Source organism: Rhinoderma darwinii, chromosome 1 (genome assembly GCF_050947455.1).
Source record: "Rhinoderma darwinii isolate aRhiDar2 chromosome 1, aRhiDar2.hap1, whole genome shotgun sequence".
Lineage (NCBI taxonomy): Eukaryota > Metazoa > Chordata > Amphibia > Anura > Rhinodermatidae > Rhinoderma > Rhinoderma darwinii.
In genome coordinates, this window is record NC_134687.1 from 349,498,424 (window position 1) to 349,525,046 (window position 26,623).

Genomic DNA, 26,623 nt, shown 5'->3' on the forward strand with positions numbered 1-26,623 from the left:
ATGCTCCTTGAAACAACCGGTAGGAAACGCTTCATTACACGGATATGAAACATTTTGTACATTTCACTAATATTAGCATGAGAGTTGCGTACCTGATATTACCTGTTTTAAGGCTTTATCTGACTAGCAAAATGTATTTGAACTTCCACGTGTTGCTGCAAATAATTTTAATACTAAAAATTTTAAAGGAAAAAAACATCCAATGCATAGAGTTTGTATATTTGTTCGGTTACAGTATGGCTTCTACATTGTAGCAGTTAGTGGTAATCCCCATGACTAATATGAAATGTGTCCACGGCATATCACCCTTTTCTTTTGCTGCTATCATCTGGTAGGTGCCTGCACATAGCCAGTAGACTCTCCTGTTACCTTTCATTTTATTTTATAAAGGCAAACAACATGATTTCCACAATACAGAATATATATAATAGTAAAATGCATAGGAAAGTGAAATAGTTTTGCAGTCTTGATGCAAGTGTCATGTCTCATTCAGAAAAGTTGCAGCCAAGAACCTTTCTGTCTGTCCTGCCATTCACTCTGAAGATGGCGGAAATCCTTTTACAAAAGTTCATATCCGCCAGGAATGCACATTCAGATGCAGTCTTTGGGAGAGACTTTGTCCTGTACAGTCTGTTCATAATATTATTATTTTTTTTATCGAAAATAGGCTCTCTTAACCCCTTCCCCCTGCTTGCATTCTGGGCTCTAATGACCAAGCAATTTTTTACGTTTTTCTATCGTCGCATTCCAAGAGCTATAACTTTTTTATTTTTGCGTGGACATAGCTGTATAAGGTCTTGTTTTTTGCGGGACAAGTTGTGTTTTTTAATAGCACCATTTTGGGGTACATATTATTTATAGATTAACTTTAATTAACTTTTTTTTGGGGGGGAATAGAAAAAAAACTGAACTTTCGCCACTCTCTTTTTTGCGTCCTAAATCTACGCCGTTTACCGTGTTGTATAAATAACACTAACTTTATTCAGCGGGTTGTTATGATTACAACGATACCAAATTTGTATAGATTTTGTATGTTTTACTACTTTTACACAGTAAAAACACTTTTTTTTCAAAATTATTTGTTTTTGTGTCTCCATATTTGAAGAGCCGTAACTTTTTTGTTGTTCGGCCGATGCAGTTGTATGAGGGCTCTTTCATTGCGGGAAGACTTGTCGTTTTTATCGGTACCATTTTGGAGTAGATGCGACTTTCTGATCACTTTTTATCACTTTTTTTATTTTAAGTCCGGATTCACAGAAAACAGCAATTTTTACATTGTTTTTTATTTTATTTTTTACGGCGTTCTCCGTGCGGGTTAAGTAATGTAATAGCTTTATAGTTGGGGTCATTACGGACGCGGCGATACCAAATATGTGTAACTTTTTTGCTTTATTTTGGTTTTTTTTTAATAGTAAAGCATTTTGTAAGGGGAAAAAGTGGGTTTTTAATTTTTTTTCATTAACTTTATTAAACTTTTTTTTAACTTTTTTACTGGTCCCACTAGGGGACTTCACTATGCGATCCTCCAATCGCTTTTATAATACACTGCAATACTTCTGTATTGCAGTGTTTTATGCCTGTCCGTGTAAAATGGACAGGCATCTGCTAGGTCATGCCTCCGGCATAGCCTAGCAGGCATTCAGTACAGGCAGACCTGGGGGCCTTTATTAGGCCCCGGCTGCCATCTGAGACACAGACAATCGGGGATCTTATCGCCGGGTGTCAGTGGGATGAGAGGAGCTCCCTCCCTCTCTCCAAAACCACTCAGATGTGGCGCTCGCTATTGAGCTCCGCGTCTGAGGGGTTAAACGGGTGAGATCGATACTAATATCGATCTCACCCGTTCGAGCAGGAATGTCCCCAGCCCTCAGCTACCTCTGGTAGCTGAGAGCCGGGAGATTTAACGCCTCCCTGCTCTGTTTATTTATTCTGATGCAGCGCCGTGAAAAGGCTATTGCATCAGAATAAAACCCACTAATGACCGCCGTGAAAAGGCGTATCGGCGGTCATTAAGGGGTTAATGCTGTCTATACGCTCTGTCTATACGCTCTGTCTATACGCTCTCCTCCGCTTTTGCTGGACGGTGGCAAAAAGCAGAGCTTTTTTTCCGATTGCACTTCTCTGGGCATGTCGGGAGGTTACATAGGAGAAGGAGCGTGGTGTACCAAGTACAGAATATGTAGCTCTCGCCAAGCCTGTACATACTCACAATGGTGCTGAGGATTATAGATTCAGGCAGCAGGATATGAAAATATGTCAATGGAGAAATGTAGGGCTTTGAATATTTAGTAATGGTGATTATCACGTCCAAATAACTGTTGGAAACGAGGCATCGTATGACTTTACTGAAAGAAATATACTTCCGTTCTACAAGGACCAAAGTGTTATCGGAGAGGGGTTTTAGGCACTGATACATGACACCATAAGAAAACCATACCTAAGGCAGATACTTTGTTGCTTTCCTCGTTCTCTAGGTGTAAGACAACGCAATGTATGTAATTAAAAGTTTGACTTCATACTTCATTTATAGTCCTTGAAAAGGAAAAAAACTGTTTGTGAAGGTTAAAGTTAACTCTCCGTTGTCATATCACGTTCATCTATGTACTTGTCTTCTATAAATCCATCGTCTTCTGGCACAAATGAGTGTGTTTGCTCAAAGACCACAACGGTTTCATCGTCTTGATTTTTGTCATTTGTGCCCATGTTAAAGTCTACATTGAACTCCTCCTCAAACATGTACGGCTCTTCTTCTTTTAGACGATGATGATTGTAACTGAGAATGTAGTCGTACCATTTTGGGAACTTGACTGCAGCTAATATCAGTAATGAGGTAACAATCCCAACAACTACTACTCCCACCAGGAATGTCCAGCTGTTCCCTGCTGATGGGGAAAATGAGATATAAATGACGTTTCACAGAGCAATAGAGATGAGGTCCAAATATTTGCGTAAAATGAGTGTCAAAATATAAAGGTTACAAATCAAATGAATATGTAAATTTAGATATTAATCTGTCAAGTTCACCAGAGTAGGAGGCAATCTTTCAAGCAGATCTCGGCGCTAGGTCATGGAATGATATTACAGCAATGTCTTTAGTCAGACAACCCATTTAAGCCACATACTAATTTATGTTCTGAATTATTTAGCATTTCAATGTTCCTGACATGCATACTCCAAGTGTCCAGTAATAATGTTTATTGATGGACAGTAGATATAACCGAGACCCTGGATGTGTTATACCCTGTGCTTCAGCCCAGTATGGATGACTTCTCGTTGGACTGCGAGGGTACATAGGCAGTACATGTACCCGTTTTACTTCTTATGTGCCATGTCTATGCACCAGCACACGGAAGCTTGTTGAAATGGGGAGGACTATGGATTCCAGGATTTATGGTCAGTAAAGCAACCTGGTGATCCTGCAATAAAATAAAAGGATTGCCCATATGCTTGTTGGGGGTTGGGGGGATTTTAACCCCTTAATGACCAGCCTATTTTAGACCTTAATGGCCAAGCCATTTTTTACGTTTTTCCATCGTCTCATTCAAAGAGCTATAACTTTTTTATTTTTGCGTGGACATAGCTGTGTAAGGTCTTGTTTTTTGCGGGACAAGTTGTATTTTTAATAGCACCATTTTGAGGTACATATTATTTATTGATTAACTTTTATTAACTTTTTTTGGGGGGGAATAGAAAAAGAAAACTGCAATTTCGCCACTCTTTTTTGCGTCCTAAATCTACACCGTCTACTGTGTGGTATAAATAACAAAATAACTTTTTTCAGCGGGTTGTTTTGCGATTGCAACGATACTAAATTTGTATAGTTTTTGTATGCTTTACTACTTTTACACAGTGAAAACACTTTTTTTTCAAAATTATTTGAAGAGCCATAACTTTTTTTATTGTTCCGCCGATGCGGTTGTATGAGGGATTTTTTTTTTGCGGGAAGACTTGTAGTTTTTATCGGTACTATTTTGCAGTAGATGCGACATTTTGATCACTTTTTATCAAATTTTTTTTAAGGATGGATTCAACGAAAACAGCAATTTTTCCATTGTTTTTTATTTTATTTTTTACGACGTTCACCGTGCGGGTTAAATAATGTAATAGCTTTATAGTCGGGGTCATTACAGAGGCGGCGATACCAAATATGTGTAACTTTTTTACTTTATTTTGTTTTTTAATAATAAAGCAGTTTGTAAGGGGGAAAAGTGTATTTTTCTTTTTTTTTTCACTTTTTATTAAACTTTTTTCACTTTTTTACTAGTCCCACTAAGGGACTTCACTATGCGATTATCTGATTGCATTTATAATACACTGCAATACTTCTGTATTGCAGTGTATTATGCCTGTCCGTGTAAAATGGACAGGCATCTGCTAGGACATGCCTCCGGCATGACCTAGCAGGCATTCGCTACAGGCAGACCTGGAGGCCTTTATTAGGCCCCCTGCTGCCTATCGGAGACACAGACACTCGGTGATCTTATCGCCGGGTGTCGGTGGGATGAGAGGGAGTTCCCTCCCTCCAAAACCACTCAGATGCGGCGCTCGCTATACTGATATCGATCTCACTCGTTCTAGCAGGGATGTCCCCAGCCCTCAGCTAACTCTGGTAGCGGAGAGCAGGGAGATTTAACGGCTCCCTGCTCTGTTTATTTATTCTGATGCAGCGCTGTAAAAAGGCATATGCATCAGAATAAAGCCCGTTAGTGCCCGCCGTAAAAACACTATGGGGCAGTCACTAACTGGATAAGCCTCAGAAAACCCCTTTAAAGAGGACCTGACATCTCCTGATATGTCTATTTTTGTATTTTGCCGCTCCTCTCTTATTCCTCCTAGAAATGTTTGAATAAATTGACATCTGGGTGTTACCATTCACCTTGTCAAAGGGGTGTGTCCCTAAACAGTCTCACTCTGTCAGCACTGATTGGTCTAATGTCTGTGGTCTAATGGTCTCAGTCTGTGTAGGAACACCCAGATGTCAATTTATTCATTAATTTCTATAAAAACAGAGGAATGGTGTAATAAGGTAAAATGCTCGAGAATTGTTATTTTATCGGGAATACAATTTATTACTAAAAATAGAAATGTCAGGAGAGGTGACATGTTCTCTGTAAACGCTATAATTTTCCCTTCCTTCCCCTTAGTGCAGTGTCAAGGAAGGATCAATAAAGGTGTGAACTGCTCCCTGCTTTCTTATCTTTTATTGCAGTTATGTAAAGAAGAGGTTGGGTTGATATGACAAACAAGTTCACACAAAGTGAAGATATGAAATGAAAAAGTGTGCCCTGACTTAAACAGCATGGAAAATCATGTGCATTTACTACACGTTTCTCCCTCGATTATTCCTCAGATTGATTGATAATTTTCAGGACAACATAAGCAGAAAAATACTATAAAATTAAGCATGGGGGTGGGGCAAAATAAATGTGTGAATCTTGTGTTTAACCTCTTAAAGACTATGTACACCTTTTTGAAATCCGTTTTGTTTTTTTAAATAAAATTGTCCATCAGTCTGATTTGTGCAACATCCTAAATACATTTTATTAAAAATTATTTTTGCTTTTCGAGATAGAGCTGCTTTGTATCCTATATACAGAGCAGCTGTATCTTGCACTGAATCCTGTATCTGTCAGGTCAAAGGCACTGACAGGTTTAGTTTCAGTGGGTCGGAGCTGCTATCACATCTAAATTCATAGTCGACTATTGATTCCGTCCAAAAATCTGAACCCTTTGCTAATGGTTTCCGTTTGTCACCGTTGTGAAAGTATCTGTCACCATTTAGATCAATGGTGATGCAAACGGAAGCTTTAGTTCCCGTTTGCCTTTCCGTTATGGGGTTCCCTCGACGGAAACCTCAGACGGAACCCCTCAACGGAAAGACAACGCTGATGTGAGCAGGCCCTTAGATGTGATCGATTACAGGTGGAAACTGCATGTCTGAGACATGCAGGACCCGCTGTCACCGAAGCGGTCAGTCTCGCTTATCTGACGGATTCAGGTCTAAGCGAATGATACAGCTGCTCTGTATACAGGATACAAAGCAGCTGTATCTCAATTATTAAAAATTATTTTTAATAAAAAGTATTTAGAAAATTGCACCAATCACACTGATGCACACTTTTATAAAATAAAAAAAAATAAAAACTATTAAAAGGTGTACAGGGTGGGCCATTTATATGGATACACCTAAATAAAATGGGAATGGTTGGCACATTAGTATATGGGAGGGGGAAAACTTTTCAAGCTGGGTGTTGACCATGGCGGCCATTTTGAAGTCGGCCATTTTGTATCCAACTTTAGTTTTTCCAATGGGAAGAGGGTCATGTGACACATCAAACTTATCGAGAATTTCACAAGAAAAACAATGGTATGCTTGGTTTTAACGTTACTTTATTCTTTCATGAGTTATTTACAAGTTTCTGACCACTTATAAAATGTGTTCAAAGTGCTGCCCATTGTGTTGGATTGTCAATGCAACCCTCTTCTCCCACTCTTCACACACTGATAGCAACACCGCAGAAGAAATGCCTCCCGATCTGACCCCCTTAGACTTTTATCTTTGGGGTCATCTGAAGGCAATTGTCTATGCTGTGAAGATACGAGATGTTCATCAACTGAAACTACGGATACTGGAAGCCTGTGCTAGCATTTCTTCTGCGGTGACCCTCTTCCCATTGAAAAAACGAAAGTTGGATACAAAATGGCCCACTTCAAAATGGCCGCCGTGGTCAACACCCAGCTTGAAAAGTTTCCCCCCTCCCATATACTAATGTGCCACAAACAGGAAGTTAATATCACCAACCATTCCCATTTTATTTAGGTGTATCCATATAAATGGCCCACCCTGTACATAGCCTTTAAAGACTGGCCTATTGCCTATTTTGGGCCTTCAGGATGTAGGTATTATTTATTTATTTTTTCCAAGAGCCATAACTTTATTATTTTTTTTTTTTAAATCTACGTAGCCGTATAAAGACTTGTTTTATGCACGGCGAATTGCAGTTTTTATTTTATTGATTAACATTTATACATTTTTTAGGAATGGAATAAGTGTTAGCAATTCTGCCTTTTTTTTTGCCATTTAACGTGCGGTATGAATAGCGTGATAATTTTATTGTTCGAGTCATTACAACTGCATATTTTAGTACTTCTGCAGAATGAAATCATGTTTTATGGATAAAAAAATCTTTTTTTGTGTTGCCGCATTATAAAAGCCATAACTTTTTGAATTTTCCATCGACGTAGCCATATGAGGCTGAACGAGTTGCTGAACGAGTTACCGTTTTTATTGGCAACATTTTGGGGTACGAATGATGTGTTGATTGACTTGTAAAAAAAAATGTTGATGGGTTAAGTGTCAGTGGGTAACAGCAAATCTGCTAATGTTTTTGGAGACTTTGCGCTGTGGGGGTTTTATTATTACATATTTATTCTACAAGTCGTTATGATTGCAGTGATACCCTATGTATTTTTTTTATTATTGTGTACTATTTTTTACTAAATAAAGTCCTTTTTTAGACTGAAAATTATGTTATTTTTAACATTTAAAAAAAAATATACTTTAACTTTTTTTTACTGGTCCCACTAGGCGATCTCTTGGTCTCGTGTATAATTAGTATTCGAAAGCATGACAGGCAATCTTTTAGGTCATGCCTATAGTATGGATTAATAGAGTTAAACCTATGGCAGACCTGTGGGCCTTTGTTGGGCCCCCCGGCTTCTATGGTAACTCATTGGTACACTGCAATCATGTTGCGGGGTACCAATAGGCTTACATTCGGAACTACCTCCATCGGTCGAACTCCTTAGGTGTCACAGCATTGTAACACCCCAGATTGGAGTTGTCGCTGATCCTTGCCATTAGAGTGGGATTTCAGCTGTGTAATACAACGGACACCCGCCATGTCGGCACAGGAAGGGGTTGAATACTGCAGGTTTAGGCCTGATTTACACGAGCGTGTGCGTTTTGCGCATGCAAAAAATGCCGCGTTTTGAGTGCGCAAAAGGCACTTATCAGCTCCGTGTGTCATCAGTGTATGATGCGCGGCTGCGAGATTTTCTCGCAGCCGCCATCATTATGACACTCTGTTTGGATGTTTGTAAACAGAAAAGCACGTGGTGCTTTTCTGTTTACATTCAGAGTTTGACAGCTGTTGCGCGAATCACGCAGTTCGCACGAAAGTGCTACCGTGCGGCATGCGTGGTTTTCACGCACCCATTGACTTCAATGGGTGCGTGATGCGCGAACAGCGCACAAAGATAGGACATGTCATGAGTTTTACGCAACGCACTCGCTCTGTGCAAAATTCACGCACTGTCTGCACTGCCCCATAGACTAATATAGGTGCGTACGACGCGCGTGAAAAGCACGCGCGTCGCACGCCCGTATTTTACGCTCGTGTAAATGATGCCTTACACTGTTTACAGTATCTTGTGTGCACACCCAGGTTTTAACTGGAAAAAATCATTGTGTCACAAGGAGTAATATACAAAGCAAAAAAAGTAAACTGTGGTGCAAGGAACTTATTTAAAAATAAAAAGTGCGGAGTTGACCGGGCTAATGAAAACCTGTCTTTGTGTGCTTAGGGGTGTCCTTCCTCATTCATGTGATGTAGAACGTCAGATTTCAAAAAGCGATAGAGATGCCATAAGTGAGAGATCTATCCAGTGAAGTGCCAAAGATGATTGAGAGGACTTGTTACTTAAATGCGCTGTACAAACTAGAAAATGTGGATTCATTATTGATATCATATTTTCTCTTACCCATTTTAATGTATAGAAACATTATTTATAGTATTTACTTTCAAAAGTAACGTTGTAATAAAGTAACAAATACGCATTGTCCGTTTAATAACAACATACCTTTAGTAGATGTAGTGTTTGTTCCTTCGAGGGACGTTGTAAGAAGAGATGTAGAGTTGTCGGAGTAGAGGATTGACACTGTGGTTGATGAAATGTCACTGCTGACACCACAGTTTAATAGATCTGCTTTATTGACTGCTTTTATTGTATAATTGACCATGTTCTTTGGTGTCTCACACAAAGTGATGTCCTCATTTTCTGCAAGGAAAGCAAAGATCAATATCATATTGGACTGCGTAAAGTATAAATTTACGCAGTAGGCTCTGATACCGATTTTACACGGGGCTTAGAAACTTCCAGTTGCACCTTTGGGAATTATAATTCTAAGCTTTACGCACAAATCTTATAGGAAGTGAAGCTGTATGGAGACCTAGAGATATAGTAAGAAGTTAAAAAAAAGTTCTTTCCATAATCGTGCACATTTTTAGGTATGTTCAAGCACAGCCAGAAAAAAAGAAAACCGCTCAGATGATAAATGTTCCCATTTTGATTTAGTTGGCCCAGCATGTATGATGGTTCTCTAATATTTCTAGTGTATGCCAGCTTTAGACAGCCGAACAGGCCAATTTAATTTTCAGCTGACTATCGTCTTCTTGTGACGCAAACGGGTGTGACAGAGGTAGTACAATGGCGGGTATGTGTTTAAGTAGATCTGCCAATTTTGTCATTGACGGGTGCAGTAATTGGCAATACTTGGAAAGTCGTTCGTCATATGACAGATGTGCACCTCATTAATAGAAGCCCAGCCTAGGTCTGCGCAGGTCACAGATTGCTTTCCTTTTGAACACAAAGCCTAAAGGAGTTTTCCGCGATCCATAGAAAACTGACTAAATGGGGGAAATGGCATAAAATAACAAAAGGATCTACACTCGCCTGGTCCATTTTAGGCGATTTCCTCCATTCAGTCATTTTTTTTTTTGCATTTCTGAAAAAAAACCCTAGAACTGCTAGCTGGCGGAAAGTTTTAAAATAGCTTTATTTGTATAGTTTTGGTGTAAGCTGCTTACCAAGTACGACTGTGTTGTCATTTAACCACAATGATAGACCGATAAGGGAGCAGGTACAGTTCCATGGATTCCCGCTAAGTGTTACATTCAGAGGGGTTTTCAAGTCTTTTAGGGCTTCTCCAAAATCCAGGTTAGTCAAGCTGTTGTTATGAAGGTAAAACTCTTGGAGGTGCGATGACGGTATGTGAAAGTTTGCAGGTAGGTGAGTAATAAGATTGAAGCTAAGGTCCAGAATCTTCAGATTTTCCAGTCCAACAAGGGACTTTTCTTCAATAGATATAATGTCGTTATTTCTCAGAATTAACACCTGAAGTTTGGAAAGTCCATCAAAGTAACTGTTTATCAGCTGAGTAATGTTATTCTGACTGAGATCCAGCTCTGTCAAGCCCGGATAACTCAAAAGGAATTGTTGATCTACTTTATCTAAAGAAATATTGTTTTGACTCAAATTTAGTTTTGTTATATTTGTTGAATTACTTGCAGGGATGTTTTTGAGGTTTTTCCTAGACCAGTCCTCCTCCTGTAAATTAGACTAAACAAGAAATAGATGTCAAATTGTGAAGCTGCAGAGGGCAGTTATGAACTACAGTAAACAAAAAAAACTAGCCCCTAACCATACAAAACATGAACGCTTGTACACACTTATGTGGACATATTATGCACAATAAAAGTTACTGTTTTCCTCAAGGTGTAATGGGTTTGTCAAGATTATCATCCAATATACAACGTATACCATAGACTTTGTTTAGTTGCAGCCTCCTCGCAATTGCACTACATTTTTAGCCCATGTTAAACCTTAACCCCTTCAGGACTGAGCCTGTTTTGGCCTTCAGGACGAAGCCGATTTTTCAAATCGGCCATGTGTCACTTTATGTGGTAATAACTCCGGAATGATTCACTGTATTTCAAAGATATATTCAATTGTGCTCCCACAACACAGCTCTTAACCCTTTCAAGACCGAGCTCATTTTGGCCTTCAGGACCAGCCCCATTTTTTAAAATCTGCCGTGTTACTTTATGTGGTAATAACTCCGGAATGCTTTTGCCTATCCAAGTGATTCTGAGATTGTTTTCTCGTGACATATTGTACTTTATGTTAGGGAAAAATTTGTTCGATAAATTCAATATTTATTTGTAAAAAAACACCAAGATTTAGAGAAAATTAGCAAAAATTTGCATTTTTCTAAATTTAAATGCATCTACTTGTAAAACAGATAGTAATACCACACAAAATACTTACTATTTTACATTTCCCATATGTCTACTTTATGTTTGCATCGTTTTTTGAACATTCTTTTATTTTTCTAGGACGTTACAAGGCTTAGAACTTTAGCAGCAATTTCTCATATTTTCAAGAAAATTTCAAAAGCCTATTTTTTTCAGGGACCAGTTCAGTTCTGAAGTGGCTTTGAGGGCCTTATATATTAGAAAGTCCCCATAAATCACCCCATTTTGAAAACTGCACCCCTCAAAGTATTCAAAACAGCATTCAGAAAGTGTTTTAACCCTTTAGGCATTTCACAGGAATTAAAGCAAAGGAGAGGTGAAATGTACAAATTTAATTTTTTTTTCCGAAAATTAATTTGTAATACATTTTAGATAGAAGGTTTTACCAGAGAAACGCAACTCAATATTTATTGCCCAGATTCTGCAGTTTTTAGAAATATCCCACATGTGGTCCTAGTGCGGTAATGGACTGAAACACCGGCATCAGAAGCAAAGGAGCAACTAGTAGATTTTGGGGCCTCCTTTTTTTAGAATCTATTTTAGGTACCATGTCAGGTTTGAATAGGTCTTGTGGTACCAAAACAGTAAAGACCCCCCAAAAGTGACCCCATTTTGGAAACTATACCCCTCAAGGAATTTATCTATGGGTATAGTTAGTATTTTGAACCCACAGTTTTTTTGCTAAATTTATTTGAATTAGTATGTGAAGATGAAAATCTACTTTTTTTGTGAAAAAACGTAAACATTTAAATATTTACAAGGAATAAAGTAGAAAAAACACCCCAACATATGTAAAGCAATTTCTTACGATTATAGCAATACCCCATATATGGTAATAAACTGCTGTTTGGACCCACAGCAGGCCTCAGAAGGGAAGGAGCACCATTTGGATTTTGGATTTCTGATTTTGCTGGAATAGTTTTCAGTGCCGTGTCACGTTTGCAATGCACTGGAGGGATGAAAACCGTGGAAACCCCCCAATAGTGACCCCATTTTGGAAACCACCCCTCAAGGAAATTTTCTAGGGGTAAAGTTAGCATTTTGACCCCACAGTTGTTTTGCTGAAGTCATTGGAATTAGTCTGTAAAGGTAAAAATCGACTTTTTTTCTGTAAGAACTTAGAAATTTTTAATTTTTACAAGGAATAAAGGAGAAAAAGCACCCCAATATTTGTAAAACAATTTCTCCTGATTACGTAAATACCCAATATGTGGTAATAAACTGCTGTTTGGACCCACACCGGGGCTTAGAAGGGAAGGGGCACCATTTGGCTTTTGGAGCTCAAATTTAGCTGGAATAGTTTTTGGGTGTCATGTCGAATTTGCAAAGCCCCTGAGGTACTAAAACAGTGGAAACCTCCCAAAAGTAACCCCATTTGGGAAACTACACCACTTAAGGAATCTATCTAGGGGTATAGTGAGCATTTCGGCCCCACACGTCTTTTGCAGAATTTATTAGATTTAGGGCGTGAAAATGAATATCAACATTATTTCCACTAAAATGTTGCATTTTTTCAATTTCACAAAGGATAAAGGAGAAAATGCACCCCAACATTTGTAAAGCAATTTCTCCCGAGTACGGCAATACCCCACATGTGGTCATAAATGTTTTTTCATTAGAAAATAAATTAACCCTTTCCAGACTGATCCATGTTTTGCTTTTTCTTTTTCGTTTTTCCTCCTCGCTTTCCGAGAGCCACAACGTCTTTCTTTTTCCGTCAATAGAGCGGTGTGGAGGCTTATTTTTTGCGGGACGAGCTGTAGTTTTTATTGGTACCATTTTTTGGTACATAAGGCTTTTTCAGCACTTTATTAAATTTTTTGGTAGAGCGAAGGTGACCAAAAAACTGCGATTTTGCCATTTAAAATTCTTTATTTTTCACGGCGTTCACCGTGCGAGTTCAATAATGGTATATTGTAATAGCTTGGACTTTAATGGACGCAGCGATACCAATTTTGTGTATTTTTTTACATTACTTGAGAGAAAAAATGTGAAAAGGGTTTCTTTTTGGACTTTAAATATTTATTTAATTTTTTCCACTAATAATAACTATTTACTTTTGTTTTTACATATTTTATTAGTCCCCCTAGGAAACTTGAACCAGCAATCGTTTGATCACTGGTAGAATACACTGCAATACTAATGTATTGCAGTATATTGTCATTTTTACAGGCTCCTGTAACAGCGTGATTGCTGTTTCTCTCCATTAGTCCCGGGTATTAGCTGTAATACACAGCTGACACCCGCAGCGTATGGCACGGGCTCAGCGCGTGAGACGCTCCATATATCACCCCCCACACCACGACATGCTATTAAGTCATGGTGCGCGAAGGGTTTAATGCGCAGCCGATGGTGGAAAGTGAAAATTAAAATTTTCCACTGATGTGCCATTTTAGTGCACTATATGTTGTGCCCAGTTTGTGCCACAAATACCACAAATAAAATATTAACAGGGTTCTCCCGGGTATGGCGATGCCATATCGGTGGACGTAAACGGCTGTTTGGGCACGCTGTAGGGCTCAGAAGGGAGGGACACCATTTAGCTTTTGGAGCGCAGATTTTACTTGGTAGAAGCTCTGGCGTTTTGCTGGTATTTCAGTTTATAATGTGGGGGCAAATGTAGGTTGGGCAGAGTACATCAGGGGCATAATAAGAGGGTATAATAATGGGGTAAATAAATAATAATCCGCAGATATGTGGCCAGTGTTGCACTTATATTATAAATGGCGCCCGATCTTATCCGCTTTTGGAACGCTCTGCACATTTTGCATCGCCATATTATGGGAGCTGGAACTTTTTTTATTTTTTCACCACCGGAGCCGTGTGAGGGCTTATTTGTTGCGGGACAATCTGTAATTTTCATTGCTACCATTTTGGGGTACATGCGATTTTGTTGATCACTTTTTATTCCATTTTTCGGCAAGCCAGGTGACCAAAAACCATCAATTCTGACAATGATTTTTATTTATTTTTTACAGCGTTCACCCTGGGCTATAAATGACCGTTATATTTTATTCTGCGGGTCGGTACGATTACGGCGATACCATATGTATATAGGTTTTTTTATGTTTTGCAGCGTTTGCGCAATAAAATAACTTATTTAGAAAATAATTTATTTTCTGTGTCACCATATTCTGAGAGCCATAACTTTATTATTTTTCAGTCAAAAAAGCTGTGTAAGGGCTTGTTTTTTGCGGGACGGGTTGTAGTTTGTATCGGTACTATTTTGGCGTACATGCGCCTTTTTGATCACTTTTTATTGTATATTTTGTGAGGGGTGGTGACCAAAAAATAGTGATTCTCGCTTTGTTTTTCATTTATTTTTTTTGCGGTGTTCACCGTGCAGGAAAAATACTATTATAGTTTTATAGTTGGGGTCGTTACGAACGCGGCGATACCAAATATGTGTACTTTTTTTTTACGTGTTCATTTTTTTTCCTATAATAAAAGACTTATTATAGGAAAAAAAGCAGTTCTTGTTTATGTCACTTCTAACTTTTATTTTTACACTTTTCTTAAAACATTTTTATTCTTTTTTTTACTTTTTTCACTTGTCCCACTAGGGGACACTTAGACTTGCAGCTCTGATCGCTGCTGGAATACATTACACTACACACGTAGTGTAATGCATTCCAACTGTCATTGTGACGTGACAGTCACACTGTCTTGGAATGAGACGATGGAAAAACGCAAAAAAAAGCTTGGTCATTAACCCCTTCCCGCACCTTGACGTAACTGTACGTCAATGTGTGCAGTAAGTTCGCGCACCTTGACGTGAAGTTACGTCTGTGCTTTGACAGTTAACTGCCGCGCAGCGCTATACTCTGGTATAAGTACCCTTAACAGCCGCCGTGAAAAAGCGTATTGGCGGTCGTTAAGTTGTTAAAGAAAAGGCTTTTGCTCTAAAACCAGTCATTTTTTATTTATTTTTTTGCCATAAAAGAATCCACTTATGTGAAAAAATGCTTCTCAAACTTTCTTTCTGAGAAACCTACATGCTGCCAAAATGTCTCAATGGTTCTCCAAGATAATAATGTATTATTGCTGATGAAGAAAGATGTGGAGTTGGCACCCTTTTGGAATATAAGCAGGCAGAAAGGTCTGTCGCTTTGTAAAATTTACCACAGCGTGGCTCATTATATAGGTTAACATCCGGAAGCTTGAACAAAACTCTTTCAAAGAAAAAGGGAAGTAGTTGCCCATGGCAACCAATCCGATTCCATCTTTTATTTTTCAAAGCCCCTTTGGAAACTGAAAGCAGTGACCTCATTGGTTGCAATGGACAACTTCTCCTCCACTTTTCCTTTTCATCGGTGTTGATCAATCTCCCCCATTGTATTATCAATATCTACAGCAGACTCCTAATAGAGACACAAGAGGAGAGCTGTGATGGACTGAGAAACAGTCACGTCTGAACGCAACTCTGCTATATTAGAATATCAACACATTATAACTGTATGAAAATTAAACAGGGACATTCTAGCATACTTATTGGATGAACGCCATACTTGCTAGACCACCGCCATGGAAATGTGGCGGCGAGGTAAGTCAGGTAGAACTTTGAGTACCTCAGTAGCTGCGTCATATTCATCAAACAACGTTCTCAATGTTAACCCCTTTACGACTGTCATACGGCTATATACTTTCTAACTGCCGATGCCCCGTGCAATTAGCACGTGTATAAACGTTGACAGCCTGGAACGGTTTTAATGAGTGCAGTGCTGCTTCAGTGTGAGCAGCACTGCACTCTCATGTAGGCCAGGGTTTTGAGAGCCCTGGAATACATCTCCCCACTGTAGACAGTGCCACCCACAACCCCCTGTAGGCAGCGCAAAACCCTCTAGATAGCACCACCTAAGCTCCCTCCAGCATTTGAATACACGGCCAGCACTCAGGGAGCCCCCGTCGTCTTTCCATCCCCGCTGTAGATAGTGCCACCCCCCCTGCAGATAGAAACCCCCCCCCCCCCCCGCTGTAGATAGCATCGCACACTCCACTGTAGATAGCTCCACCTGAACTGACTAGGAGCAGAATCCCCGGTGTCAGATCGAACTGGCCGGGGATTCCGCTTCTAGAGAGAGCCCCTGACGTCACTGTCTATTTGGACATTGACGTTAGTGGCTCTCTTTAGGAGCGGAATCCCCGGCCAACACTCTGGCCGGGGATTCCGCTACTGGAGAAGCCCCTGGTGTCACTATCCATATATGGACAATGATGTCAGCGGCTCTCTCTAGAAGCGGAATCCTGGGGTCAGATTGCTCTGTGCCGAGGATCCTACTACTGGAGAAGCCCCTTGTGTCGCTATCCATATATGGACAATGATGTCAGCGGCTCTCTCTAGGAGCGGAATCCCCGGTGTCAGATCGCTCTGTGTCAGGGATTCCACTACTGGAGAAGCCCCTGGTGTCACTATCCATATATGGACAGTGACGTCAGGGACTACTCCTGCAGCGGAATCCCCGCTCTGGCAGGGGATTCCGCTTTTAGTGTTAACCCCTGACATCACTGTCCATATATGGACAAAGACATCAGGGGCTTCCTGTAGGAGCGTAATCTTCGGCCAGAGGAATTCCGCTACTACAGGTAGCTACAGTGGTGCTATTTAAAGGAAGGGGTGGCGCTATCTGCAACAGGTATATTGCTAAATACAGGGGGATGTTGTGATGTACAGGGTAGGTGGCGCTATTTACAGGTTGTGTGGTGATATATACAGGGGGTGTGGCACTTTCTACATGGGTACTGTGGCATTATATTGGCACTATACAGGGGACACTGGCACTATCTACATGGGCACTGCGTGTGCCACTATGTGGGCATTGTCTACATGGAGAATGGGCACTGTGGCACCATTTACAGTGGGCACACTATGTGGGCAATGTGACACTATCTACAGTGGTATTGCATCTCTATCTACATGGGCACTGTGGTGTTTTTAGGGGGGTTGGAACAAAAAACCCTAACTAATAAAATTCATTAATTTTTTTTTTTTAACGTCCATGAAAAATGGATGGCAAATACCGGTTAAAAACGGTCATATGGCCGGGAAATGGATTCAAATTTTGAGACACATTGATGCAAAACAGCCATGAAAAACTGACAGTTTATTCGTTGTTGATTGCCATTTGTCTCACGGGTCATGTGTTTATAGCCCTCTTCACTCTCCCCTCACAGCCATCCAGGGTGACAGAGAGAAGAGGACTAATTGTTACAGAGCTCTACAGTGTGTGTGTGTGTGTGTGTGTGTGTGTGTGTGTGTGTGTGTGCGCACTACCGTTCAAAAGTTTGTGGTCACTTAGAAATTTCCTTATCTTTGCAAGAAAAGCACAGTTTTTTTTCAATGAAGATAACATTAAATTAATCAGAAATACACTCTATACATTGTTAATGTGCTAAATGACTATTCTAGCTGCAAACGTCTGGTTTTTAATGCAATATCTACATAGGTGTATAGAGGCCCATTTCCAGCAACCATCACTCCAGTGTTCTAATGGTACATTGTGTTTGCTAACTGTGTTAGAAGGCTAATGGATGATTTGAAAACCCTTATGCAATTATGTTAGCACCGCTGTAAACAGTTTTGCTGTTTAGAGGAGCTATAAAACGGACCTTCCTTTGAGCTAGTTGAGAATCTGGAGCATTACATTTGTGGGTTCGATTAAACTCTCAAAATGGGGGGGCGTGGCCTAGCAGCAGATGTAAGAGGACGTGTGTGGCTGGAGCTCCTGCTGTATTCATCCTGAAAGTACTGTTTATCCCTGAATTACCCGGTAATATTCACCGATCTGGAGGCTGGGAGGCTGGAGGAGTCGGTACCGCTTAATACAGCTGCATTGACCCGTTCTAAGAAACAAAAAACGCCGCCGGCGAGTCCGGGGCCGAGAAGGCAAGATGGCGCCGAGGAGACTGAATGCGGTCTGAAGCTGCAGACAGGCTGGAGAGATTTGCAAGAACCCCTCGTTCGAGCGGATCTGCAGCAGGCAAGATGCCGGTGGCTGGCAGTGGGAAGGCAGACAGCATGGCCTCAGGTTCCAGATACTCCGTGCTGGGAGAGGACTCGGTGAGTGAGGAGGAGGAAGAGCTGGGGAGTCAGCGGCGGGACAGGCTTGTGGAGGAAGATGGAGGCAGGACGCATAGCAGGAGAGACCAGGTGAAGGAGCCTTCCCTCGCAGATATATTCGCTGCGGTAAAGCAGAACTCGTCAATTTTATCTGTGCTGACCGGGCAGGTGGGAAGCCTGAAGGAAGATATTCTGCTGTTACTTAATGATTTACAGAAAGTGGCAGAAAGAACCACAGTTATTGAGGGGAGAGTGTCTGAAGTGGAAGATGTTCTGCCGGAGCTCAGGCGGGATGTGCAGTCTCAGTCCTTGGCGGTGGTGGCCCTGCAGGCTAAGGCGGATGATTTAGAGAATCGGCTACGCAGAAACAACGTGCGTTTGGTCGGAGTGCCGGAAAAAACGGAGGGCAATAACTCGGATGAGTTTTTTGAAAAATGGCTGCTGGAGCAGTTTGGCCGGGAAGAGCTGTCTCCTTTATATGCTGTTGAAAGAGCGCACAGAGTACCTACCAGACCGGGACCACCGGGGAGGCCCCCGAGACCGGTCTTAGTGAAGCTGTTGCACTACAAGGACAGAGATAAGATACTGAGGAAGGCAAGGGAACGGCAGGATATCTCCATCAATGGCGCCAAAATATCCTTTTATCCGGATTTCTCCGCGGATGTACAGAAGAAGCGGCTGCAATACTGGGATGTAAAGAAACGTCTGAGGAAGTTGTCCATACCATACTCCATGATGTATCCGGCCAAATTGCGGGTGGTTGCTTTTGGGACTGCTTCATTCTTTGAGAACCCCAGAGAGGCTGCAAGATGGCTGGATAGCAATGAGGCACGGTTGCGGAGACCGGCTGGAGAAGAAGATGCGTGAAAGCCCGCCTGGGCGGTGAAGTCTGGAGCCATGTTGGCGTTTGCGGGACTGTAGCATATTATATGTTATTATGCAGTTCTCCGAAGTGTGTGAACACCCTTGTCTGAAACACAGCAGGGTGGTATCCTTTTAACAAGAATGGCCGCACCTGATGGCAATGTTATTGTGGGATTGTTACTGGGTACCTAATGTATCTGTAAATTCTGCTGATTGTGTGGGATTGTTTATTACATGCGAATAGCAGTGGGAGCCAGCGCTCACTGGAAGTGGTGAGAAAGTTAAACGGTTCACAGAGAGATGCCAATAGGGCATGTCAAAAGTTCGCACTATGGTGCGTTTCTGCTGGATAGGAGAGACAGTATATGTTGCTCTGACCCTTTTCGGAGGGGAGGTTTTGTTGGGGGGGGAGGGGAGGAGGGAGGGAACGCACAGCCTAATATCTTGACTGGAGCAGGCTGGAGGAGTAACAGATTTCTTAAAGATATGGCGCCTGATGGGATCGGTTAAATGTCTATCCTGGAATGTCCGGGGAATACGGGAAGCTAGGAAACGGCAGGCAATCTTTAACTGGGTTAAACAGCAAAATGCCCTGATAGTGGGGCTGCAAGAAACGCATCTGACTAGAGAATCTGTATCCTTATTGCAGAGAGTGTGGATCGCACATGGGTTTCACTCCTTTCATACGACTTATTCCAGGGGGGTGAGTTTGCTGATACACAGGAGTCTTCCCTTTGTCTGTCATTCGTCCTTTTCTGATGAAGAGGGGAGGTATGTGGGAGTGCACTGTACTATATATCACTGGGAGTGTATTCTAGTAGTGCTGTATATCCCTCCGCCTTATTCTAGCACCGTACTGAAACGAGTTACGGAGAAACTCTCCAGGTGGCCTGAGGTACCGCTAATCGTGATGGGGGATTTTAATGCAGTGATGTCTGAAGGGTTGGATAGGTTTCATAAAGGAGGAGGAGGGCAAAGAGGAGATCTGACTGCCTTTGGAAGATTAATGGAGGAATTGGGTTTGCGGGATATTTGGAGAGATAAACATCCAGGGGTGAGGCAGTACTCGTGTGCATCATCCACATTTCAGTCACTTTTGCGAATAGACTTGGTAGCATGCTCAGCTTCAGCGGTGCCGTACATAGCGCAAATAGAATACCTACAGAGGGCGTTGTCAGACCACTCTCCGATGGCGATGACGCTGGAAGTGGGTGTAAAGCATACCAGGAACCCCGGGAATTGGAAGCTGAATGCGTTTTGGTTAAGATTGATGGATGGCGGGGAAATACGGAACCTGATAAAAGAATATTTCAATTTTAATACTGAGTCAGTGCCGCGAGGAGTGTTATGGGATGCCATGAAAGCATGGTTGAGAGGAGTATTCATTCAACATATTAAACAAATTAAAACTAAATCTAGGCAGTTGGGTGAAAGTTTAGAGGATCGGGTGACAGAAACAGAAGGGAGACATGTAGCAGAGGGGTCCGAGGAGACACTTAGACATTGGGTGGAGGCACAGACGTTGTTAAAAAATCACCAACTAACAATGGCGGATAATAAACGATTATTCCTTAAACAGCAATATTATGAAGAAGGGGAAACGGCGGGGAGAATACTCGCTAGGATGGCAAAACCGCATGGGAGTAATAATTTCATTCATGGCCTTAGGGGGAGGGGGGTGGGTGGAGACAGACACGGGGCAAATCCTGCACATATTTCAGCGGTTTTACACTGACCTATATACATCCAAAGTGCATTACGACACACAGCAATTGGACGAGTACCTGGGAAACATTAATTTGCCTACCTTGGGCCGGGAGGACCATGAAAGCTTGGAGGCCCCTATTTCACTGGAGGAGTTGGAACAGGCGATAAGGGATATGGCAAATGAGAAAGCTCCGGGTCCAGATGGGTTACCAGGCGAAATCTATAAGGAATATGGGACGGAACTAGCGCCAGAATACTTGAGTACTTTGCAGGATAGTTTTGACAGAGGTAAACTACCAGACTCCCTATATGAGGCTACGATAGTGGTTCTCCCAAAAGAGGGGAAAGACAGTCAATTACCGGAGTCCTACAGACCAATATCCTTGTTGACATCGGATGTCAAGATTTTGGCAAAGATATTGGCGCTGCGGCTGAACAGGGTGGTACAGCATGTTGTACATGAAGACCAATCGGGCTTCATGCCCTCCAAATCGACGGCTGTCAACCTCAGGCGGCTGTTTTTAAATCTACAGGCGACGCCGGATGAGCAAGGAGGAAGGGCGGTGCTAACGTTAGACGCCGCAAAAGCGTTCGACTGCGTAGAATGGGGGTACCTATGGCGGGTAATAGAAAAGATGGGATTCGGCCCTAACTTCGTGAAGTGGGTACAGCTGTTGTATGTGGCCCCTACAGCCCGCATACGGGTGAATGGTGCAATGTCTGAGAAATTTTCACTGGCCCGGGGTACGCGCCAGGGGTGCCCACTGTCACCATTACTATTCGCCTTGGCGGTAGAGCCACTGGCGTGCCTCATAAGACAGGAGGAGCGTATAAGAGGCTTGCAATATGGGGAAATGGAGGAAAAAATTTCATTATATGCAGACGATATTTTAATATATATATGACGGACACTGAGAATACACTGCAGGTAGTAATGGACACGATCACAAGGTTTGGGGAGTTCTCGGGATTAAATATTAACTGGACCAAGTCTGCTCTGATGCCACTTGACACGGTGAATATTGTAGATACTGGAGTGGGACTCCGGATTCCGATAGTCTCTGAATTTACGTACCTAGGGGTTAAGGTGACGGCTAGGGTCCAAGACTACATGTCTTTGAATGTTTCACCACTGCTGCTCAAGGTGAAACATAAAGTGGATGCCTGGAACAGGCTCCCGCTCTCTGCTCTGGGGAGGACTAATCTAATCAAGATGATCCTTATGCCTCAAGTTTTATACATTCTTCATAACTCCCCAGTATGGATACCTAAACACTGGTTCAGACGATTGCACAATCTCTTTCGGGATCTGGTCTGGAAAAAAGGGGTTCCAAGGATTAAATTGGAGAAACTGCAATTGCCCAAAGACGAAGGGGGGGGGGGGTAGCGCTGCCAAATGCCTGGATATATTACTTGGCTGCCCAGAGCCAACAATTTAAGGGATGGGAGGACACAGAGACTTGGGGCTCCAGTGCACGTTTATTGTCATATTTGGGGGGAGGACTCAACCCACTAGAGGGTCTGGAAGCGCATACCTTTAAGAGATTGGTGAGTGCTAAACCAACGTTACTCCTGATACATAAAATATGGTGGCAATGCAAACAGATCCTGGGAGTGGGAATGTGCACCAAATATACTCCCCTATGGCATAATCCGGTCCTGTGGGAATTATACCAATTAGAGGGCATGCAAAAATGGGAATCGGCAGGGGTTAGACGAATACAACACTTGTATGATGATAACGGGTTGAGATCATTTCAGCAGTTGAAAGACCTATTTCCACTAGAGCACAATATGTTTTACCAATATTTGCAGATCCGTCATGCCCTACAGGCGCAGGCGCATGTGGTGGACCTGACGGTCTGTTCTCTTGGGGTCCTGGAGTATGTGGGAAGGGCTGACACGACCAAAGGCCTGATCTCAATGGCGTACAGGAGCTTACTGTCCAAACACCTGGGAAACCCAATGGTGCTGGTAAAAGCGAAATGGGAACAGGATGTTGGTCCATTGACTGAGGAGGAGTGGGAGGAGATATTAGCATCCACATGTCACTTATCGCTCAGTCTGGCGCAGAGGAGATCACAACTCTTCCTGATACATAGAGTGTACCGCACCCCGTGGGTATTAAAACAGATGGGTATTAGAGCGGATGCTAAATGTCCTAGGTGCACGGAAGAGAAGGCGGACATACTGCATATGTTTTGGTCATGTGAGGCCCTGAGGACCCTATGGGGGGAAATATTGGACCTAATAAAGCAGGTGTATGGTCGGGAATTGGCGGCAGACCCTAAAGTTATGTTGTTGGGAGCGGTGGGAGAATTGGAGAGTGACAGAATGGCAAACCTGGCAATTGCCAAGATATTATATCAAACGAGGAAATGCATTGCTAAACACTGGCTGGATGCGGAGCCACCAGGGATAAGGGAAATTGTAGGAATGTTGAACTATAATATCCTGATGGAGCATAAGAAATTTTCTAAAAGGGGCACAGAAAAAAATTTTGAGAAACAATGGAGCAGATGGATGGCCTGTCCTGGGGTGCTGACACCTGAACTGAGCAGAATAAGGGGCGAGAGTCGTCTGAGGAACTGGAGGTGATATAGAGTCTGGAGCAAAAAAGGGGTGGTGGGGAAATTGGATAAGAGAAATGTGCTCTGACCAGGAATGGTACTAGAAACAAAGGGCGGAGATATAGTGGGGGGCTGTGCGGGGAGGGGGGAAAGGGGGGAAGTTGGGGATTTCTTGATATGCTGTCACTATTGTATACGATGTTGGAAAATTGTAATGTGAATGTTACTGTGTTATTTCATTTCTGTGTTCGTATCAATAAAATTGGTTTGATTTAAAAAACTCTCAAAATGGCTAGAAAATGAGAGCTTTCATGTGAAACTCGACAGTCTATTCTTGTTGTTAGAAATGAAGGCTATTCCATGTGAGAAATTGCCAAGAAACTGAAGATTTCCTACAACGGTGTGTACTACTCCCTTCAGAGGACAGCACAAACAGGCTCTAACCAGAGTAGAAAGAGAAGTGGGAGGCCCCGCTGCACAACTGAGCAACAAGACATGTACATTAGAGTCTCTAGTTTGAGAAATAGACGCCTCACAGGTCCTCAACTGGCAGCTTCATTAAATAGTACCCGCAAAACGCCAGTGTCAACGTCTGCAGTGAAGAGGCGACTCCGGGATGCTGGCCTTCAGGGCAGAGTGGCAAAGAAAAAGCCATATCTGAGACTGGCTAATAAAAGGAAAAGATGAATATGGGCAAAAGCACACAGACATTGGACAGAGGAAGATTGGAAAAAAGTGTTATGGACAGACGAATCGAAGTTTGAGGTGTTTGGATCACACAGAAGAACATTTATGAGATGCAGAACAACTGAAAAGATGCTGGAAGAGTGCCTGACGCCATCTGTCAATGGTGGAGGTAATGTGATGGTCTGGGTTTGCTTTGGTGCTGGTAAAGTGGGAGATTTGTACAAGGTAAAAGGGATTTTGAATAAGGAAGGCTATCACTCCATTTTGCAATGCCATGCCATACCCTGTGGACAGCGCTTGATTGGAGCCAATTTCATCCTACAACAGGACAATGACTCAAAGCACACCTACAAATTATGCAAGAACTATTTAGGGAAGAAGCAGGCAGCTGGTATTCTATCTGTAATGGAGTGGCCAGCGCAGTCACCAGATCTCAACCCCATAGAGCTGTTGTGGGAGCAGCTTGACCGTATGGTACGCAAGAAGTGCCCATCAAGCCAATCCAACTTGTGGGAGGGGCTTCTTGAAGCATGGGGTGAAATTTCTCCCGATTACCTCAGCAAATGAACAGCTAGAATGCCAAAGGTCTGCAATGCTGTAATTGCTGCAAATGGAGCATTCTTTGCCGAAAGCAAAGTTTGAAGGAGAAAATTATTATTTGAAATAAAAATCATTATTTCTAACCTTGTCAATGTCTTGACTATATTTTCTAGTCATTTTGCAACTCATTTGATAAATATAAGTGTGAGTTTTCATGGAAAACACAAAATTGTCTGGGTGACCCCAAACTTTTGAACGGTAGTGTGTGTGTGTGTGTGTGTGTGTGTGTGTGTGTGTGTATGCATGTGTATATATATACATATAGTGTGTGTGTGTGTGTGTGTGTGTGTGTTATTTGTCTGCTCATAATAAAAATTAAAAACACTGAATTAAACTAATCTAGAAAATGAAAACCTCATAAGTCCTGTAAAAAAACAAAGTAAAAATAGTTGTGTTATTCAAAGCGGTTCCAAAGATATTATCGTTTAAAGTAGTTCATATCAAAAATTGAAAATTTGACCTGGACACAGGGGCATCAATGACTCTTGGTCATGAAAGGGTTAATGAATAGGACGCATGCTACACTAAATTTAAATACTGGCGTATCGCTCGGAGTACCTCTTTCAGTGGGGCTTACCAGCAAATCTTGGCATTGAACCTGGTTGTAGAGGCTTCCCATGCAAATCATAATAAGAAGGGTTTTCATCTTTCCTTCCTGAGGAGAACAATTTGAAATGTGTTTACAGTCCTGTCCCATCTTCATTATAGTTTTGGGCACTATGTAAATACTATATTATCTGTAAACCTAAAAAAAACATAAACCACTTTTCAAATGATAATGTGACAGGACATTTAAAGGCTACGTTCACCTTCGAAAGTGAGATAGAGATATATATATATTTTATTTTTTATTTTTAATATAAATGTCTATCAGTGTGTTTGGTGCAATTTTGAAATTCGTTTGTATTAAAAATTATTTTTACTTTTTGAGATACAGCTGCTCTGTATATAGGATACAGAGCAGCTGTATCGTTCGCTAAGACCTGAATCCTTCAGGATCCACCTGTAATCAATCACCTCTAAGTTATGAACTTAGATGTGATCGATAGCAGCTTAGGGCGGATTTACACTAATGTGATATACGTCCCTGCAACGCGCGTGATTTTCACGCACCTCGCACGTACCTATATTAGTCTATAGGGCCGTGCAGACAGTCCGTGATTTTTACGCAGCGTGAGTCCGTTGCGTAAAACTCACGACATGTCCTATATTTCTGCGTTTCTCGCGCATCACGCACCCATTGAAGTCAATGGGTGCGTGAAAATCACGCGCACCACACGGAAGCACACAGTGTGTTCAATCCGAGACTTGCGGCCGAAATACGTTCCGTCCATTACGGACGTAACATGCTCGTGTGAACCCAGCCTTATAGACACGCAGGACCCGCTGACACTGAACCCGTCAGTGCCGCTGACCTGACAAATACAGGTTTCAGTGCAACATACAGCTGCTCTGCATACAGGATACAAAGCAGTTGTATCTCAAAAAGTATAAAAAAAAATTAATAAAAAAAAATTGGAAAGTTGCCCCAATCACACCGATACTGGGCTGGACTTGACAATGGAGCAGTCTGTTATGAGCCTCTTGGAAGTCCGTATAGGAAATACTACAACAGTTAACTTCATCGCTCAATAACATTATGATACCGGAGCAGCTCTGTCACCCAGGAGTATACTGCATTTGCAGCTATTTTTAACACCTTTTAGTTTCAGCTGAATGATACACTGGAAAAAGCGTCTCCCATTTAGGTGGTCTCCACGCGGCCATGTATGGCGTGCCTAAATCTGGCCACAATCCACAGCACTTTGGCGGCAATGCATGTGAATGGGGGTGGGGTTCCATGCTAAATAATGACATTGTTCATTAGTAACGCAGATTCCGCACTGAAAAGCCACAGATTATCTCTACTCACCTCGAATGGAGCAAGTCCACTGCAGAAATCCACGTTTCAGCTGTGGATTTCCTTGAAAATCTATGGGGGATTTGTCTATTGTAAATGTTGACCATGTGAATGTACCCTAGTCATTGCAGACGGAGGATTC

At 41.9% G+C, this 26,623-nt stretch overlaps 2 protein-coding genes across 3 annotated transcripts in view; one reads left to right on the plus strand and one right to left on the minus strand.

The window, feature by feature from the left end:
- The window catches only part of IFT74 (intraflagellar transport 74), a 150,645-nt gene that overhangs the window by 33,293 nt on the left and 90,729 nt on the right, over window positions 1-26,623 (plus strand). The gene's annotated exons all lie outside the window — the stretch shown is intronic.
- Window positions 2,569-25,227, minus strand: LRRC19 (leucine rich repeat containing 19). Its single transcript, XM_075851839.1, has 4 exons — window positions 25,159-25,227; window positions 9,870-10,389; window positions 8,863-9,060; window positions 2,569-2,879 (listed from the first exon to the last, which is right to left on the minus strand). The coding sequence occupies exons 1-4, from the start codon at window positions 25,225-25,227 to the stop codon at window positions 2,569-2,571; spliced, it is 1,098 nt and encodes a 365-aa protein (XP_075707954.1).

Excerpts from the sequence above, each read along its gene's own strand:
- LRRC19 (XM_075851839.1), bottom strand. The coding sequence starts at position 25,227 with ATGAAAACCCTTCTTATTATGATTTGCATGGGAAGCCTCTACAACCAG. Across the intron at positions 9,061-9,869 it reads TGACAACACAGTCGTACTTG|AAAATGAGGACATCACTTTG; the intron begins GTAAGCAGCTTA and ends CTTTCCTTGCAG. Across the intron at positions 2,880-8,862 it reads AAACACTACATCTACTAAAG|GGAACAGCTGGACATTCCTG; the intron begins GTATGTTGTTAT and ends CCCCATCAGCAG.